The sequence below is a fragment of the Microcebus murinus genome, chromosome 8, assembly GCF_040939455.1.
Source record: "Microcebus murinus isolate Inina chromosome 8, M.murinus_Inina_mat1.0, whole genome shotgun sequence".
NCBI lineage: Eukaryota > Metazoa > Chordata > Mammalia > Primates > Cheirogaleidae > Microcebus > Microcebus murinus.
The window spans coordinates 85,912,179-85,929,022 of NC_134111.1; the positions used below are offsets into that span (position 1 = coordinate 85,912,179).

Consider the following 16,844-nt stretch of genomic DNA (forward strand, 5'->3'; position numbering starts at 1 on the left):
GAGGTCATGAAACCAATCCCCCTTGGATACCAAAGGCTGACTATCTATATAAGATATATAGATATATATAATCCATGGAAATAGATTGACTTTTATATTTCTAGAAAAAAATAAAGGAAAAATAATTAAAGATTTTAATTATCACTTATTATGCTAATAAAAACGACAGAAATAAAACACAGTTCCTTACTTCTCCAGCAGGTATCCCAAGGCTAATGTTGTTTACAGCTATAATCTTTTTGTGGATAAGTTGGTAGGTCTTGGTAAGACGATAAAGTTGCACCAGGTCAAATTCAGCCGCTCCACTCTCAACTCTTAACCTCTCGGCCCGCACGTCTTCGTCTTCATCTATTGTCTCCACTACAGGTGAAGAATTAAATTTTCTGAGGAAGAGCCTAAAAATGGACGCAGTGATTTTACATCAATGATTTAAAAATGACACTCAATTTTGAAATGTTTTCACTTCACTGAAAGTGTACTATTCATTATTAAGCTTCTTTTAAATTTATTATGTATTATGCTACTTAAATAGCTTAAGAAAGTAGGATGGACTGTCTTCACCACATTCACTATGACATTTGGGAAACACCTTTTGCTTTCCATCCCTTAAGTGTTTACAGATCCACTGTTAAAATTCAGAATCCTAATTTCAGTAATAAGGAAGTGAATATATGTTGGAAAGTTAGTTCCTAACAGACAGTCCAGAGTCATTAGTGAAATTCAAACCCAAGACCAATGATCACCTTTTTATTTTAATTCTCTCTTCTTCTTCTTTTTTCTTTTTTATTGTGGTAACACTTAACAGAAGATCTACCCTCTTAACAAAATTTTAAGTGCACAATACATTGTTGTTAACTGTAGGCACAATGTTGCACAGTGGACATCTCTACTTTTTAAATCATCAGTAATATAAATGTTATTCTGTACTCTTTTTACTGTTCATGGCTCACCTAGGATCTGGCCAATATTGTAAGGTTATCAGCCCTGCAAACTAAGTCCCAAACCCACCACAGTATCTTGCCTAACATATACCAACATAAAACAAAACAAACAAAATTTAAAAATCCAACAAATCAATCCAGGTCTTCCTCTCAATGTTCCTGTTTCCTTTAATGATACCCCCAATGACCCCAATTGTGATGTTTTCTTTGAATCTTCCCCATTCCAAAATCTGCTCATGCAGTCACACTCCAAACACTGGAAATGCCTTATAACACCCTATCATAGATTATTTTCTGTCAATTTCTATTATAGGCTTTCACTCCTCACCTATATTTCTCTGGGAACCTGAAACTGCTCCAGTGTCTCTGACTCTTCCTTTGCAATCTGCACTAGCTCTACAAAAATACACCTCCTCGAGCACGATTTGATCATGTTGCTCTCTGTTCAAAAAAAATCTTTAATGGACTACCACTTTTTTGTTGAATAAAGCCCAAATCATATCTCTTCAGCAAGCATTTAGGAAACTGCATAATCTTCCAACGACATTTTAAGCTTTCACTCCTACTTCATTATACTTATTCTATGTTGTAATCAAATTGTATTACTCCTTTCTTAAATAAGCCACAATATTTTTTCTCTATCTCTGCTCTTGTCTTTCCTTTCATTATTATTTGATTAAAATTTTGTTTTTCAAGAGGTGATACAGGTACATGGTATTATTAATAAAATTCAAATGGCACTTAGAGATATATAGTGAAAACTAAGTCATCTTCAACCATATATAGTTCTCTTAAGCAGAGGCACTCACAATTTGAGATAGTCTATGGACATGTATGCATAAACAGTATGTATTTATTTTTTAACTCAAATGGTATTATACTTTACACATAGTTCTTGTGAACCTTGTATTTTTCACTGAATGAATATTAGAGGTGATCCCAAATATTATATAGAAAAATGTGTCATTCTTCCTAATGCTGCAAAATCTTGTATTAGTGAATATATGTATACAATTTATTTAATTAGTCCCTAAATGAAGGACATTTATGTTGCTTCCATTCTTTTGGTATTAGAAATGGTTACTATAATGAATAATTTTATACATACATAATTCTGCATATGTGTGAGCATATTTGTAGAAACAATTCCTAGAAATGGAATTGCTGGGTCAATGATATGGGTATTTCTTTTCATTTATAATACTGTCTTCACTTGATCTCAGGCTTCCTTTCCCAAACTTGTTGCCAACATGCTACTCATGCAATCCTTTCTCCATTTCTGCCTGTGAAGTGTTCTCAATTTTTCCACACTCCACTGAAAAGACCACATCTTCTGTGTATGTACATATTTTCACCCCACTACTGAATCTTAATCTCTTCAAGGCTAACAACTGTGTTTATTTGATTTTATTCCCTCATTCTACAGCAATACTTGCAGACACATAGTAAGTTTAGATAACTGTTTATCAGAATAAAATGAATGGTTAACTATGTTATACAATTTTTAAAAGTTTTTTGAGCCAAATATTTCCCAATTACTAATAGAAAAGCTTAGACTATTGACTCTCGCCTGAATATTTTGAACTGCATTCTCTCATGGATGTCAAACATATATTTTTGTTATATTTACCTGATTTTCTTTATTAGCGACTCATTAATTAGGAGTCGCAAGAGAAAAAACATGGTGCCCTGAGAAACCAAAGCCACAAACATTGCGCCCAGCTTATTCATCTCAAAGGTTTCACTTGGATATTCCACTCCATATGCTTTTAAGAAGTCTAGGACTGACTGTTGTTGAGAAAGTTCAATCAAGCCGTAACCAAAACAGAATTGCGGGAAAATCAGGAAAATGCGCTTGAGGGTTTCAGAAATAAGTTCTAAAGTCTGAAATAAGAGAGATAAAAATAAAAGTCAGTGTTAGGCTTACAACAAATTGACAAAACAATTAAAATTAGATGTAGACCGATATTGAAACCTGAGAAGCTTATCTAGATCGGCAATTATTTTCCATGTATGCTGAATTTGCATACGAATATTTACTATAACCAAATGGTGGAGGTTTATCACTGAAATACAAGCAGAAAATGATCGTATTTTTCTTGAGGCAATCGAAGGTGTTGGGCCCAATCCTGGAGGCAAAATCACTTCTAGACCTGCTTTAGACCCTAGGAGTGTGAGGCTAGCTGGGATTTAGGGTCTAGTATAGGAGATTGGTAGGTGCCTGAGTGAGGGAGGCATTTTACAGTACAGTTTCAGAACCCAAGATAATTCTTACTTGGAGAGGAACTAACATGGTGAAATGAGATGGAAGAGACAACATGTCTCCAAGAGGAGCAAATGGCTCATTTTGGCATTATTCACACTTGGGGCCAACTACTTCCACCTCATGAATTTTCTTCCTCCTCCTGGAGCTCGCTTGCCTGTTCCTCAATTCACTTCATTTCCTCTCTATTCTTTTCTGTTCAATTGCCTGGCACTGTTAGTGCTTCTCCTCTCACTAATCATAATTGTCAGTTCTGAATGGAAATTGATGCTCACAATGAAGTAGACGCCGATACTTGATTGAAAAGGGAAAGAATGAAGTTTTTGATCTATGAATGTTCAAATGACTCCTAGCCCATTGTCATATAACTAAGTCATTGTCTGTCACCACCATACCATATGAATTTGTTAATGAGTAAAAAGTTTAGCTGACCAATTGGTTGCATGATTTATGTAGTACTATAAAATATATCTGATTTCACCTCCATTACGCTACTACTCAAGCCCTATCAAATGTCAATAGCTTGGACACTCAGTAAATACAATGATAAGCATTAACCTGGATGAAACCCAAAAAGAATTTTAAAAGCTGTTTAAAGGAGAGTTTCTCCTCTCCTAAATTTAATAGAATCGAATTGTATTCTTCTTTTCCATTTAAAGTAGAATTTAAAAAAATCTTTCTACCTGGAGCATGTGGAAGCTTTTGATACATTCACGGAAGTTTAGCAGACTAATAAAGGACCTTACCGGATCATTAGGCTTTTCCTTGGAAAGAAAGTACACCACAGACAGGGAAACAATGGAATTGATGCCAAAAAACAAGTTGACACAGACATAAGTGATAAAGGCCATTCCTGTTTCATGGAAGAGCCCAGCCAGCAAGTACATCCAAGAAAACGTTGCATACCTGCAGGTTAAAAATACTAAGAATTAGAATTATACCTTAGTTCTTATGTTTTACAAAAAGAAAAAAAAATTAGATGGAGTTCCAAAATCAAAATAAACATTAGAGATGAGTTGCCAAGCCTTATAATTAGATCTCTCTTTCAGTTCTCTTTTTGACAAAAAAACTCCAAAGGATGGTTTTTAAAAAATGACAATAAAAAGCCTCTTTTACGAACCCTTGAGCAGTCCTATGTCATTACAACTACAAATTAATCCCCCCTGGAGATGGTGTTATCCCACACAGGCAGGATTTTTTTTTGTTGTTGCTCAGAAATAAAAGTTTAATCAGTATAAATCTTATTATTTAAAGTTTAGGAAAAATAATGATGTTATTGTAGGTTAGCTGAACAGATAGAGCATGTTTAGAAACTGGATAGCCTGTTTTGAGCAAAGACTTGAGCAACTTTTGGGGCAATTAAATAGAACTAGAGATAAAAGAGTTCCTGCACCAGCTACAGTTGCTAACTAAGGGCCCACTACTGAAGCATTCAGGGCAAAAAAATATCTTACACTAAGCATTGCTTATATCAATCTTTATTATTATTATTATTATTTATTTTTTTTTTGAGACAGAGTCTCACTCTGTTGCCTGGGTGAGAGTGCCGTGGCATCAGCCTAGCTCACAGCAACCTCAAATTCCTGGGCTCAAGGGATCCTCCTGCCTCAGCCTCCCGAGTAGGTGGGACTACAGGCACGCGCCACCACACCTGGCTAATTTTTTCTATTTTTTGTTATTTGGCTAATTTCTTTCTATTTATAGTAGAGACAGGGTCTTGCTCTAGCTCAGGCTGGTCTCAAACTCCTGAGCTCAAGCAATCCTCCCACCTTGGCCTCCCAAAGTGCTAGGATTATAGGTGTGAGCCACAGCACCTGGCCAGCCTGTATTATCTTAATACAGAAAGAACAATATTATGTGTGTGTCCTTAGACATCTATGAAAAGATAAATACAAATAAGTATACATGAATTTATATAGACCTTATAATACTATATACACTCATATAATTTGTCAATACATAAATTCACACATAAGGCCGGGCGAGGTGGCTCATGCCTGTAATCCTAGCTCTCTGGGAGGCCGAGGTGGGCGGATCGTTTGAGCTCAGGAGTCCGAAACCAACCTGAGCAAGAGCGAGACCCCGGCTCTACTATAAATAGAAAGAAATTAATTGGTCAACTAATATATATAGAAAAAATTAGCTAGGCATGGTGGCGCATGCCTGTAGTCCCAGCTACTCGGGAGGCTGAGGCAGAAGGATTGCTTGAGCCCAGGAGTTTGAGGTTGCTGTGAGCTAGGCTGACGCCACGGCACTCACTCTAGTCTGGGCAACAAAGTGAGACTCTGTCTCAAAAAAAAAAAGAAAAAAAAATTCACACATAAATTTCTAGTCATTCTAAAGTGTCCATGTTTATGTAAATTAGTTTACATATGTAAATTAGTAAGCATGACATTTGGCACCCAGTAAGTGCTCATTAATGTTAGGTATTACTACTATTATAATAATAACAGAATTAATTTTCAGTAGTATTATATTTTACAGACTATGGACTGGCAAGTATAATGTATTGTTAGTCATCACTCATGTCAAATGAAACCCCAAGGCAATTGTAATTTAGCTAATGAGATTTAGGTCCTATTTGTGTCTAGAAGCATTTAATTCTGTTAATTCTTCTTTCATTGCTTAATCAGCAGCTTACCCAAACAGCAGAAGTAGGAGAGATACAGCTCCTAGGTTGTTTTCACTGTAGAAGGCAGGTAACTTGAAAATTGCAATGACACCAATTGAAAATGCTACAGGCACCAAGTAGAAGACCTATGGGAATATGTAAAATGATGTTGAAAGTACGGCAAGTATTTTTCCCCCAAAATCAATAACTCATCTAGTTTAAAACTGCAACAAGTTGACCTAGAAATATTTGAAGGAATGAATTTTTATTTATGTTCCCGTTGCTTGTAATGTTCAGCTTATTTTACATTGATTTCACTTTAGAATTTGTCTCCTCCAATATTAGGTCAAGGCACTCTCCATCTTTATAGATACACGAGGAGTCCCTGGTGTTCTTGCCTCTAGGCTTTAAGATTTGGGATCATTCAGTGACAGAGGTTCAGTGAGAAAGATAAAACAGCCAGGTATCTTGGTATTAGATTCAGTACTCAAAGTATTGATTTCATTTGCAATGCTGGAACTCTCTCAGATGGTTGATTTCTAAGGTTTGGTTATCAGTGTGAGCCACTCTGTGCAAAGCAGCAGGCCAGCAGGTCCCACACATTCTTAGAATCACAGGTATATAAACAAAAAACGTAGAGCTTTGTTGGCAAGTAGAAGTATTAAATGCTGAGGATGATTGCAGTAAGATGTATACAAAGGGCCGGGCGCGGTGGCTCACGCCTGTAATCCTAGCACTCTGGGAGGCCAAGGAGGGCGAATTGCTCGAGGTCAGGAGTTTGAAACCAGCCTGAGCAAGAGCGAGACCCCGTCTCTACTATAAATAGAAATAAAATAAGTGGCCAACTAATATATATAGAAAAAATTAGCCGGACATGGTGGCACATGCCTGTAGTCCCAGCTACTCAGGAGGCTGAGGCAGGAGGATTGCCTGAGCCCAGGAGATTGAGGTTGCTGTGAACTAGGCTGATGCCACGACACTCACTCTACCCTGGGCAACAAAGTGAGACTCTGTCTCAAAAAAAAAAAAAGATGTATACAATAAAGATGGTGGTAATTTAATTGGTGGTGGTGGGGGGGGGTGGAACTCTTAAATTGGAATTAGCTCCAAATATAAGACAACAGAATCCTAAGTAGTAAGTAAATCTTCATGGAAGTGTGTGATTCTTTCTTAACATTAAAGCTCCTATTAAGTCCAGAGCAGTCATTACTATTCTTTTAGATTTGATTTCTACAACAAACACATTTCAGACCTCACTGGCTACATTAACAAAATGAATATACAGTTAATTACTCTCCAACCCTTTGAGCTAATCATCTTGACAACAACTCTGACAATTTCACCATAATCACCAGGCAGACCCTACACATCTGGGCTTTTGTCCAACACTGGCATGTCTGAAGTCAAGAACAGCCATCTAAACTTTGGGGCCATTTTATGCAAATGAGAGAAATGACATTCATCCCTTTGTTTCCCTGCTAATCTTCTCCAATGTCTCATTCTTCGGGGGCTACTACTTTGAATTTTTTACTGTTAGTTGATTAAATTTTTATAAGCTTGATTATTTGGCACAATTGGGTAAGGTTATTTTGCTGCTAAGCTTCTATTTCTCCACAGTAGTGGTTCTCAGACTTCAGGGTGCTTAAAATTTCTTAGGGGTTTTTGTTAAAAAAATGCACGTTCTGCATGCTCCACTCTCAAGATATGGATTTAATAGATCTGGAGTAGGGCTAAGGAATCTGCATTTTAAATGTCCTAGGGAATCTGGTATAAACCACAGAGATGAAGGCAGGTGGGTATTTTTTCCTCCAATCACTAGATGAAGATAAACTTGATTCAAATTATTTTTTTTGTAATTTACTGTCCTCGTGATAGTAATTTGAACAAACTAGAATACATAACTCTTGAATATAAAACTGATGGCTTCTATCCAAATTAATCCTGCTTTTCTCGCAATGACATAAGTTACTCACCATGTCATAAATGAAGTTTGTTACCCAGTAGCATGTCACACCGATGCCTGAAATGTGTTGCAATTGTTTGGCTTTGGTTTGATGTTCCCTTACGACGTAGGTGACAAAGCTGGCGGTGGTGACAGAGTAGCCCATCAGGATGGACAGTGCCACTAAAATATCAATTAAACTGCTGATTCTATAGTGAGCAATAGGGAGAGGAAAGCACACATAAGGTTTTGGAGCTCTTTTCCTTTTAGAGAGATTCATGGCTCAAGCCATCAACAAAACAGTACAAGAGTTGGCTGTTACACAAATATGGCTTCCTGCAAGGCAGCCAGATAATATCTCCAATGCGACTCTACTGTGAGCCTGGAATAAATGCAGTTTTAGTGCATCTGAATTGACTAGGGATATCTGATAGAAAAGCCTCGGTCTCCAAGGAATATATCGTTCTGGAGCACAGAAATAGTACTTAAATGCTACGCAGGGAAGTTGAAATGACGAAGCACTTATGCACTTGACTCATGAAAGGAGCAGACTCTGTGAATCTGCAGTCAACAAGCTCTGCTTGGCAAGCCCACTCTCCACCCTTTCAGAAACTTCCTTTTATCCCAGCCAGTGACTTATATTACCAGCCCTTCTAGATTGACATTCATTCAGATACAACCGTGATTTCCAATTATAGCACTTTATGCAGAGGCTGAGCTATGCCAAGGAGAAAGTAGTCAAGCCAGAGATATCTGCTTACGTGGCTTGTTCTTGGTCTTGCACTCCTGGGTACGGATGGCTGTACATGATGATGCCTTCAAGAAGAGACAGTTCTTCTATTAGTAGGTATTCAGTTAATCAAAAACACCAATTTTCAATGAATAATATACAATACTTTCCTCCTTATGCTATGATCTAAAGAATTTTACTTTGCAGATCCTCCTTTAAAGGAATATGATTTTTTTCCCCTCTAATCCCATCAATGCCATACAATTGGTGGCACTCACATGAAAAGAAAAGTTTTTCACATTGTGTATAGAACCTTTGGGAAAGAGACAAGAATTTACATTTCTTATATAGCATTTCCCCTAGTCTATTACATTTAAATAATTGTTTTCCACTTTCTTTCCTCTATCTGATCATGTATTAATATATGTTTGTATTTCAGCAGTACTTCAGAAATGTGTTACATTTAAATAAGCAATTCAGGGGTGAGGGGACCAACTGTATGAGGGTCCCCTAAAGAATAGAAATCTACCTCTACCAATCCTCCCTGTTGCCATGACTGTGGTGGAGAAATATGGTAGCCTGAGAGGACCCATCCTTCTCCTTTACTACTTCTAAGGTGCCTATTGTTCTACCTATAGGTAGACCTACCTATAGGTCTACCAGAGTAGGGCTTAGGAACTTCATTCATGCCTGAGAAATTTCTACTGAGACATAAGGGTCCAGGAAGATGCAGAGATCCTAACTAGGAAAGCAGTCACTTAATTTCCACATAGTCCTAATCCCAAATTGTTGGGATCCCTCCAGAGTTGATTATACTTTTTGAGTTAAAAGCAAGGTTCTCTCCTCTCCATTAGAGGACCTTGGTTAGCCAGAATCAAAAATGGGGTGGCAACAGTTTCCTAAAGAACCACAGTGCAAACGTAAAGGCTGTACTGTCTGAGTAATTGTGGCAAAGAATGATAGGGGATGAGAATGAGGATGTCTCCTAAGTACTTGTTCCGATAGTGTCATAAACTGAGCAAGAACTTTCTCACTTACTACTCATATAGTACATGCTCGTATTTGGATACTAAGGCCCAGGAAGAGTACCCAAATGTCATAGATGATTTTAAAGGTAGATTCTCTCAATTAACTTAATTTATAATTTTTACTAAGTAGAATGTGACATATGTTGAGGTTGAGTTTTGCAGCTGTTGTGTGTTAAAGAAAAATATATAGTTAAAGTAAAACAAAGAAACTAACAACAACAAAAACCAATTTGACCTATAATTTTAATCATGCCATTAGGGGAATGTGCTTTTCTTATCTTTGTGTAAATTAATGGGCTCTTTTTAAATGGAGATTCAAATTTCCTTGGGGCCGTACTTAAACCATGTTGCTAAATTATAATATAGGCAAGGGAAAACTTTTATTTCTGCTTTTATTTCACAATCAAGGAATACTCTACTTCATCAGACAATCTTTGCAAATACATTTTACTCCACTATGCAAAATCCTGTGGAACCAGTTTTTTAAAACATATTTTTAGCTAAAAGATCAAGTTCATGTATCTGACCTATACCATAAGCAACTCTAGTTTCTATAGCGTCCAGCATAATGTCTTAAGTACAGTGATTCATTAATGAATGCTTGTTAAATCAAATCAAACCTTAACATTTCAATTAATATTTTCCAGATATAATATATATTAAAAATAAGACATTTTCTGTTGTCTCTACAGTTGCGAACTTAAAATGAGATGCTTCCCATTGACCACTGCTACTAATACAACAAAGTGTAAGAATGAATGCTGGAGTGGAAGGGGCAATGTTTTAGTGTTCTTGAAAAAGAGTCTACTTGCGTAACATTTGTTTGGAAAACAAGCAAACCTGTATTCTTTGGAAAGAAAGAACAGAATTTTCATGTTAAATTAACCACTAGAGGGAACCACATGAATATAATAGATATTGACTTTGGAAAGGAAAGCTAATTAAAAGAATTTTATTAGCATGTTAGAATTCAAAGAAAATCAATTTTACAGCTAAAGTAAAATTCCAATTCACGCAGAATCTAACGAACATGCCTTCAAACAAGTAGTGTGTTCGGGGAGGTGGTGGGAGAATGATTGGTTTGATTTTTTTTTAAAGCAAGTAATACTATTATCATGGTACACCCCATACATGCATTATGCAACAAAAGTATGTTAGGGTGGTACAGATTTCCTCTTTGAAAGAGACTTCTTTCAGAGTGGGTAGAAATCTACCACTTTCACAAGTCTATATAAGAACAATTAATAGAGAATAGAAGACACACTAATACTAATCTCTATATAACTCAAGCTGAACCTTATTTTTAAAAATATAAATTTCACTTTAGGGCCAATATAAAGTTTTTGTTCTAGAATTCCTAATTCTTTCTACTCTGTAACTTAAAATACCATGTTGTGAGCTACAACAAGCCTGCTAGAGTCTACAGTGACTCAGGTTTGCCTGGGTCAAAGGAAAGAACACTAATTATAAGGGAAACTGGAACACAGGTTTCAAACAGCTGACCCTTCTCTCTTGTTCTCTATATTTTTGCTACATGTTCCCTTAGTCATGTCTATAGTTCTTATCCTTTCATTATCTGTCACAACAATAAATGTCTTTTGCTCTGTATAAAGCATCCTACTGAAAGTCAAGTGCCCAATAGTTTTTCAAACCAGATTACACTAGACCCACCTGGCTTCAGTCACCATTTAATTCAATTTACTGCTTTTGACTATGCTCTTTATTGATGTTCTAGATCTAAGGACTATCAATCTTGTTATTTTCTTCTTGGTTCCTTCTAAGAAAATGTCAAAGAAATTGCGAAAAAGACACAGTTTTCTCTGAAATGAAGACTCTTAAAGATTCTGTTGCTGGAATGAGTATTTGAGTCTTCAGTTTTTTTCCCACAATCACCAGTACATCTGGTCCACACTATTAAGCCCAACAGCAGGGAGATGAAAGAAAAGTAGACATTGGTTTTTCTAAAAGATATATTGTGGGTTCGCCCCCTGCTTAATAGGCTATGTATTAGGCTAGAAACCTTGGTCTTGGCCAGTAAATGTGTTAGTCAGTTTTTATCCATCTTTTTTATTAGTATTTTTTTGGGATCAGTATGGAAAATAATTTGAGCAAGGCTCAAGAAGATGAAATGGTCTGATGAACAGTAATTGGATTAGAAAAAAATACAGTCTCTTTTAAATTCTAAATCTTATTTTAAAAACTATGTGGAAGTCTCTTGGGAAACCCATCTGAAGTAGATATGGCTGAGTCCAGAGAAGCAGAGTAGCATATTAGAAATACGAATAGGCAAGTATCAGACAGCCCTGAGTTCAAATCCCACATCTGGGCCTTGGCAATGACATTTCATATAAAGCATGTGTTATAATGCAAGTGCTCACTAAATGGTAATATTTTTGTTCAGGTGTAGTATTTTTTAGTTTAAAAGTTTTGTCTTCATGTTTACATTTGTGAACAATATTTATAAAACATTAATTATTTTAAAAGATGTTTTAGTCAATAGGCAAGTAAATAGTTAAAAAATATTTTCCTATGAGATACAACCACTAAGTGCACAAGCAGACATGAGCATCAAGTCAGCATTATTATCCTGACTTGATAAATGAGAAAGCTAAATTAACTTGAAGTTAAGGGTATTATCCAGAATGTTCCATCTGGCAGTAGTTACTACTTCCAAACTCCTTTTAAAGACCTGTGATTTAGATACTATAAAATACCTGCCACTGGGAGAAAACAGGATTTAAAGTGTATTTTTATATGGAGAGTAGCAAAAGTTGCAATACAAGATGATTCTGTGTAAATAACTTTACCGTGTCGGGCAGCATCCTCTTTTGACATGTTAACTCGCAGGAGGAAATTATTCAGGCTGTTGAGGTAAGCCGGAAGGGAATGATAGCCTTCTGGATCATACCATACCTGTTAAATTCCAAGAGAAGGGCAAGATCAATATTGTGTTCAAATAAATTAGGCTGCCTTAACATCTGTCAGACTACCTTATTTATATTTAAAATAAGAGCACCAATTTTCCAATCATTTATTTTCTCTGGGACAATTATGAACTATCCTCTAGGGCAGGGGTCCTCAAACTTTTTAAACAGGGGGCCAGTTCACTGTCCCTCAGACCATTGGAGGGCCATTGGACAGCGCGGCACATATTTCGCACATGCGCACTGTAGGCCTAGGACGAGTGGGCTGCTAAGCAGGACAGGCGGCAGCGGTAAAAACACCTGGCAGGCTGGATAAATGCCCTCAGTGGGCCGCGTGTGGCCCACGGGCCGTAGTTTGAGGATGCCTGCTCTAGAGCATTGACCACAGACCTATAAGTAGGTCTCCAGTGTAGAGATGGGCAGAGGTTGGGAGACAGTTGTGTGATCGCACTGTTGGTTATTCAGGACCTCCTCTATGGGCAAACCTTGAAATAAACTGGAGGAAACATTACATCTCCATCTCTGTGGTGGATTCATGGTGATTCTGAGACTAGAATTAAGGTATCCTGGCTCACAATAATAGTAATAAGAACAACTGGCATAGAGGCAGAGCTGGAAAAACAAATAAAATACATATACAAGCATCATACATACAATACATAGACAAGCATCCTTAGCAACAAGACTGACAACCTTGAAATTCCCCTATTATCTTTCTATTCCTAATCATAACCCACAAGATATTGAATTACTTGACCTTCTATGTCAAAAAACAGAGAGGTTTAAAATACTAGCCCACCTCAATTCAAGAAACCCAGTTGATAATTCAAAATTACAAATTTGATTTATGGAGAAACAATTTTACATTAGAAACTTTCTTGTTTATGCAAGAATATTTACTGTGTGTGGGGGAAGAGGGAGGATTGGGGGAAAGGGAGCATTAAAATCCCAGCATTACTATTTACTGTCTACATGACTTGTAAAAATCACCTAAAATAGGCTCAATCATATGGATCTCATGGGGATGCTGTGAGGAGGAAATTGGGTCATTTGTGGAACCTCCCATACGAGAGTCACTGAATGAGTGTGAGTTTCCCCGCACTCTCCAAGACTGCACGTGTTTCTCTTACTACCAAATGAGAAGACGTGAAGCACAATGTAAGTCCCTAAGGCTACTATTGGCAATGTGGGTAATCATATGTGTCCGATCCTGTGTCTCTAGCTTGTTTTTGGTATGATCTAAAAGGAAAAAAAAGTAAGCAGGATTATTTATCTCCATCAAATTCAGTTAGGTTTCCCCGTTCTTCAAGAAGCAAGGCTAAACATACATATTTCCATTTTCTAAAAAGACATATGCATTAATAAAAATGCATAAAGCATAAATGTATGGTGTTACAAAAATTTTAAAGGATGTATATCCAATTAACCATTACACAGGTAGAGATAAAAATTGCCAGCATCCAGAACACTGTCTCCCTGACTCTCTGTGTCCTTCCAAATCACAAAGCTCTCCCTTTCCCCTAAACAATATGGTTGAGCTTCGCTTACTCTCAAAGTTTGTAATAAATGCAATCATAGCGTATGTATTGATTTTTGTTTTTTCATTTGTTTATAGATTGAACTTGTTTGTTATATGGAGCTGAGTTCATTCATTTACAATGCTCAAAGTTCTGTTGGATGAATATGAAACAACTTATTCTACTACATATGGGCATTTTGGGTTGTGTTTTTGGCTATTATGAGAAATACTGCTATGTGTACTTTTGCACACGTGTCCTGGCGCTTTGTGTATCTGTTTCCCTAGGGTATACACACAGCATGTGAATAACTACGCTATGGGGTATGCAGGAAGACAAATTGATTGTACCCATGTCTTGTTTTTAACCACAAGGAAATGCTTGACCTTATCAACTTCACCTTCTCATTTTTATGACATCCCAGAAGAAAGATCGTAATTTACCTTGGCAAGTGTTCTATTGGCAGGAATCGGTGTTATATCAAAACGAAGGTCTGTAGTCAAAGGCAGCCCAAAACTCCAACCTCCATATCTACAGAGAGTAGTAAAATTGATATTTGTTTTAATGGAGAAAACCTTCATAAGTAGATCTAAAATACTTAACTAGGAGCTCATTTTTTTTCTTTCCATTAGGAACCCATTTACAGCATAAAGTAAATACTGCCTGACAAATATTTTATCTTTTTATTGATTCTCTTTGTCATATTTTAATCTCAAGTGTGCATTATAACTAGAGGGAAATAGTCCTTCTAAACAATTGCATATGCGTAGTAATCATCCTTAAAACAAGAGACATATCACCTAACCAATTTCTCCATCATAGCTGACCCAGGCATCATCTCAAAAATCTTAGCGCTTTAGTGTTTAAGTATTCCTTTTAGGTAATTAATACTGAAGTGATATAATATCAGTTCATATCTTTTTTTTCAAATAGCTCAATTTCTTCTACTAATATAACCCTAATTTTTTCCCCCTAGCTTGTCCCCTAGTGCTATATTTTTTTTCTCTGATGTTTGAAGGTGAGTTGGGTTTATTTAACTATTTGTCAGTTCATGGTCTCCTAAAAATGAAAAGTTGCTTTTTAAAATCTAAGTAGTAATTTTAAGAGTCAATTAATTTAAATGGCCACCAAATTTAAGTCAGGTTAAATAAATAATGGTGCAGTCACACTAGAATAATCTTGTGACTATCATCCTAAATGTGATGCCATAGAGCTATATTTTTGACACGCAAATAACATCATATTATAGTGTTCACTTTATTTTAAAAGTAAGGTTTTGGAACTGTTTATAATAAAACCTATTTTGTTGAAAATATTTACGTGTATATTTGTGACAAGAAAATTTCTGGAGGGATAAACACCAAAATATCAATAGTGGTATATCTGAGTAAAGAAATATTTTTTCTTCTTTGTGCTTATCTATAGTTTCTAATTATTTTACATTCATGGTAAATGTTTAGGTGGTGTAGGTACAAGCCCATTGCCTTGCTACACATGGACATGTTTTGTCCACATGCAGATATCACATTCTAAGTTTTGAGATATTCATATTGGAACTAAGGCCAATTGTCACCAAAAGTCATGCCTTAAAACTTTCTGAGTTAGTATAATCCAGTCAGTAAGTTCCTTTTTGCTTCAAGAAAAAAAATAAGTACAAATTTAATAATACATTTTTGAGGCCTGAAAAAAACCAATGCTTTTCAGTTTGTTCAAATAAATCTTAATTTAGAATTGATACTTACATTTCAATACATATGGCTGTTTAAATAAAACTGAGAATGTAACCATGTAAAATATAAACAATAGGAATTTGCATCTGTTATCTCTATTGTCTCAAGTTTAGGAGGCAGTTATCATTAAAATTAAAAAGCAATTATATATGTTATAAACAGAGTATTTTACCTTTTTTGGACAAACTCATTTGCAGTTGATATAAGATAATTTTCCACACGGTGCCCAGTGAGGTTATAAATTATCTGGGAGGAATAAGTTCTTCTATGAGGTGGGGAGTAGTTAAATTTAGGACATTCCTGGAAAATAAAGTTAAAAATTAAGTTTTTTTTTTGGGCAATGCTGTGCAAATTAAAGCGACAGTATCAAGGAGCTTCAGTTTCACGATCTGTCTACGACTGCATCTGGAAGCGTGTGATAAGACTGTCCTTTGACTCCTAAGAGCTTTGAAAAAGTCATCTTACTTGTGCCAAGAAATTAGAACAAATAGCTATTATTTATGTAGAGCATATATACATGTGTTTATCACTCACTTAAAGCCAACAAAGGACACAAGTTAACAAATGTGTGTTATTTCTTTCACTGTGCTGACAAGCTTAATGTGTTTGGAGAATAACATTAAATATTAAAATGACTCAAAATTCCCTCAATAATTCACAGGTAAGGGAAAAAAAATGTTTGTCCCATTGAAATGATAACGTGAACAGACATAACTGCTCCAGGGACTGACAGCAGGGTGTGAAAAATTCATGATACATTAGTTTTAGGTACATAATCTAGAAGTCAGAGCTTAGTTATATACTTTAGTTATATATATATATATATATATATATATATATATATATTAGAGATATATATACACACATATACACTTTTAGTTTGGAATCATTTTAGATTTACAGAAAAGTCACAAAGATAGTACAAAGGGTTTCTGTACACCCCTAGCTACTTTCCTTTGTTAACACTTTACATTACCATGTACATTTGTTTACACATTAGTTTTAACACTTATTTTTATGCTTGTAGCTTTCTGCACTTCCTGGCAACTTACTTTTTCATGTAGCTTCTCATGCTTCATTGCCATGAAGTTTAGTTTGGGAAAAGTCTAGCATTTTTCCGTAACACCTCATATGTGTCCCAAGTACATAAAGCTGCAG

The 16,844-nt window shown here is 36.0% G+C and overlaps 1 protein-coding gene across 1 annotated transcript in view; it reads right to left on the reverse strand.

Annotated features, from left to right (window-relative positions):
* The window catches only part of ABCA12 (ATP binding cassette subfamily A member 12), a 169,354-nt gene that overhangs the window by 13,993 nt on the left and 138,517 nt on the right, over positions 1 to 16,844 (reverse strand). The window contains exons 37-45 of the mRNA XM_076005914.1: positions 15,859 to 15,986; positions 14,400 to 14,487; positions 12,323 to 12,428; positions 8,519 to 8,573; positions 7,789 to 7,966; positions 5,846 to 5,961; positions 3,951 to 4,110; positions 2,572 to 2,825; positions 191 to 395 (exon numbers count right to left, since the gene is read on the reverse strand). Coding sequence (XP_075862029.1) covers positions 191 to 395; positions 2,572 to 2,825; positions 3,951 to 4,110; positions 5,846 to 5,961; positions 7,789 to 7,966; positions 8,519 to 8,573; positions 12,323 to 12,428; positions 14,400 to 14,487; positions 15,859 to 15,986 — 1,290 coding nt within the window. The remainder of the gene's footprint in view (positions 1 to 190; positions 396 to 2,571; positions 2,826 to 3,950; positions 4,111 to 5,845; positions 5,962 to 7,788; positions 7,967 to 8,518; positions 8,574 to 12,322; positions 12,429 to 14,399; positions 14,488 to 15,858; positions 15,987 to 16,844) is intronic.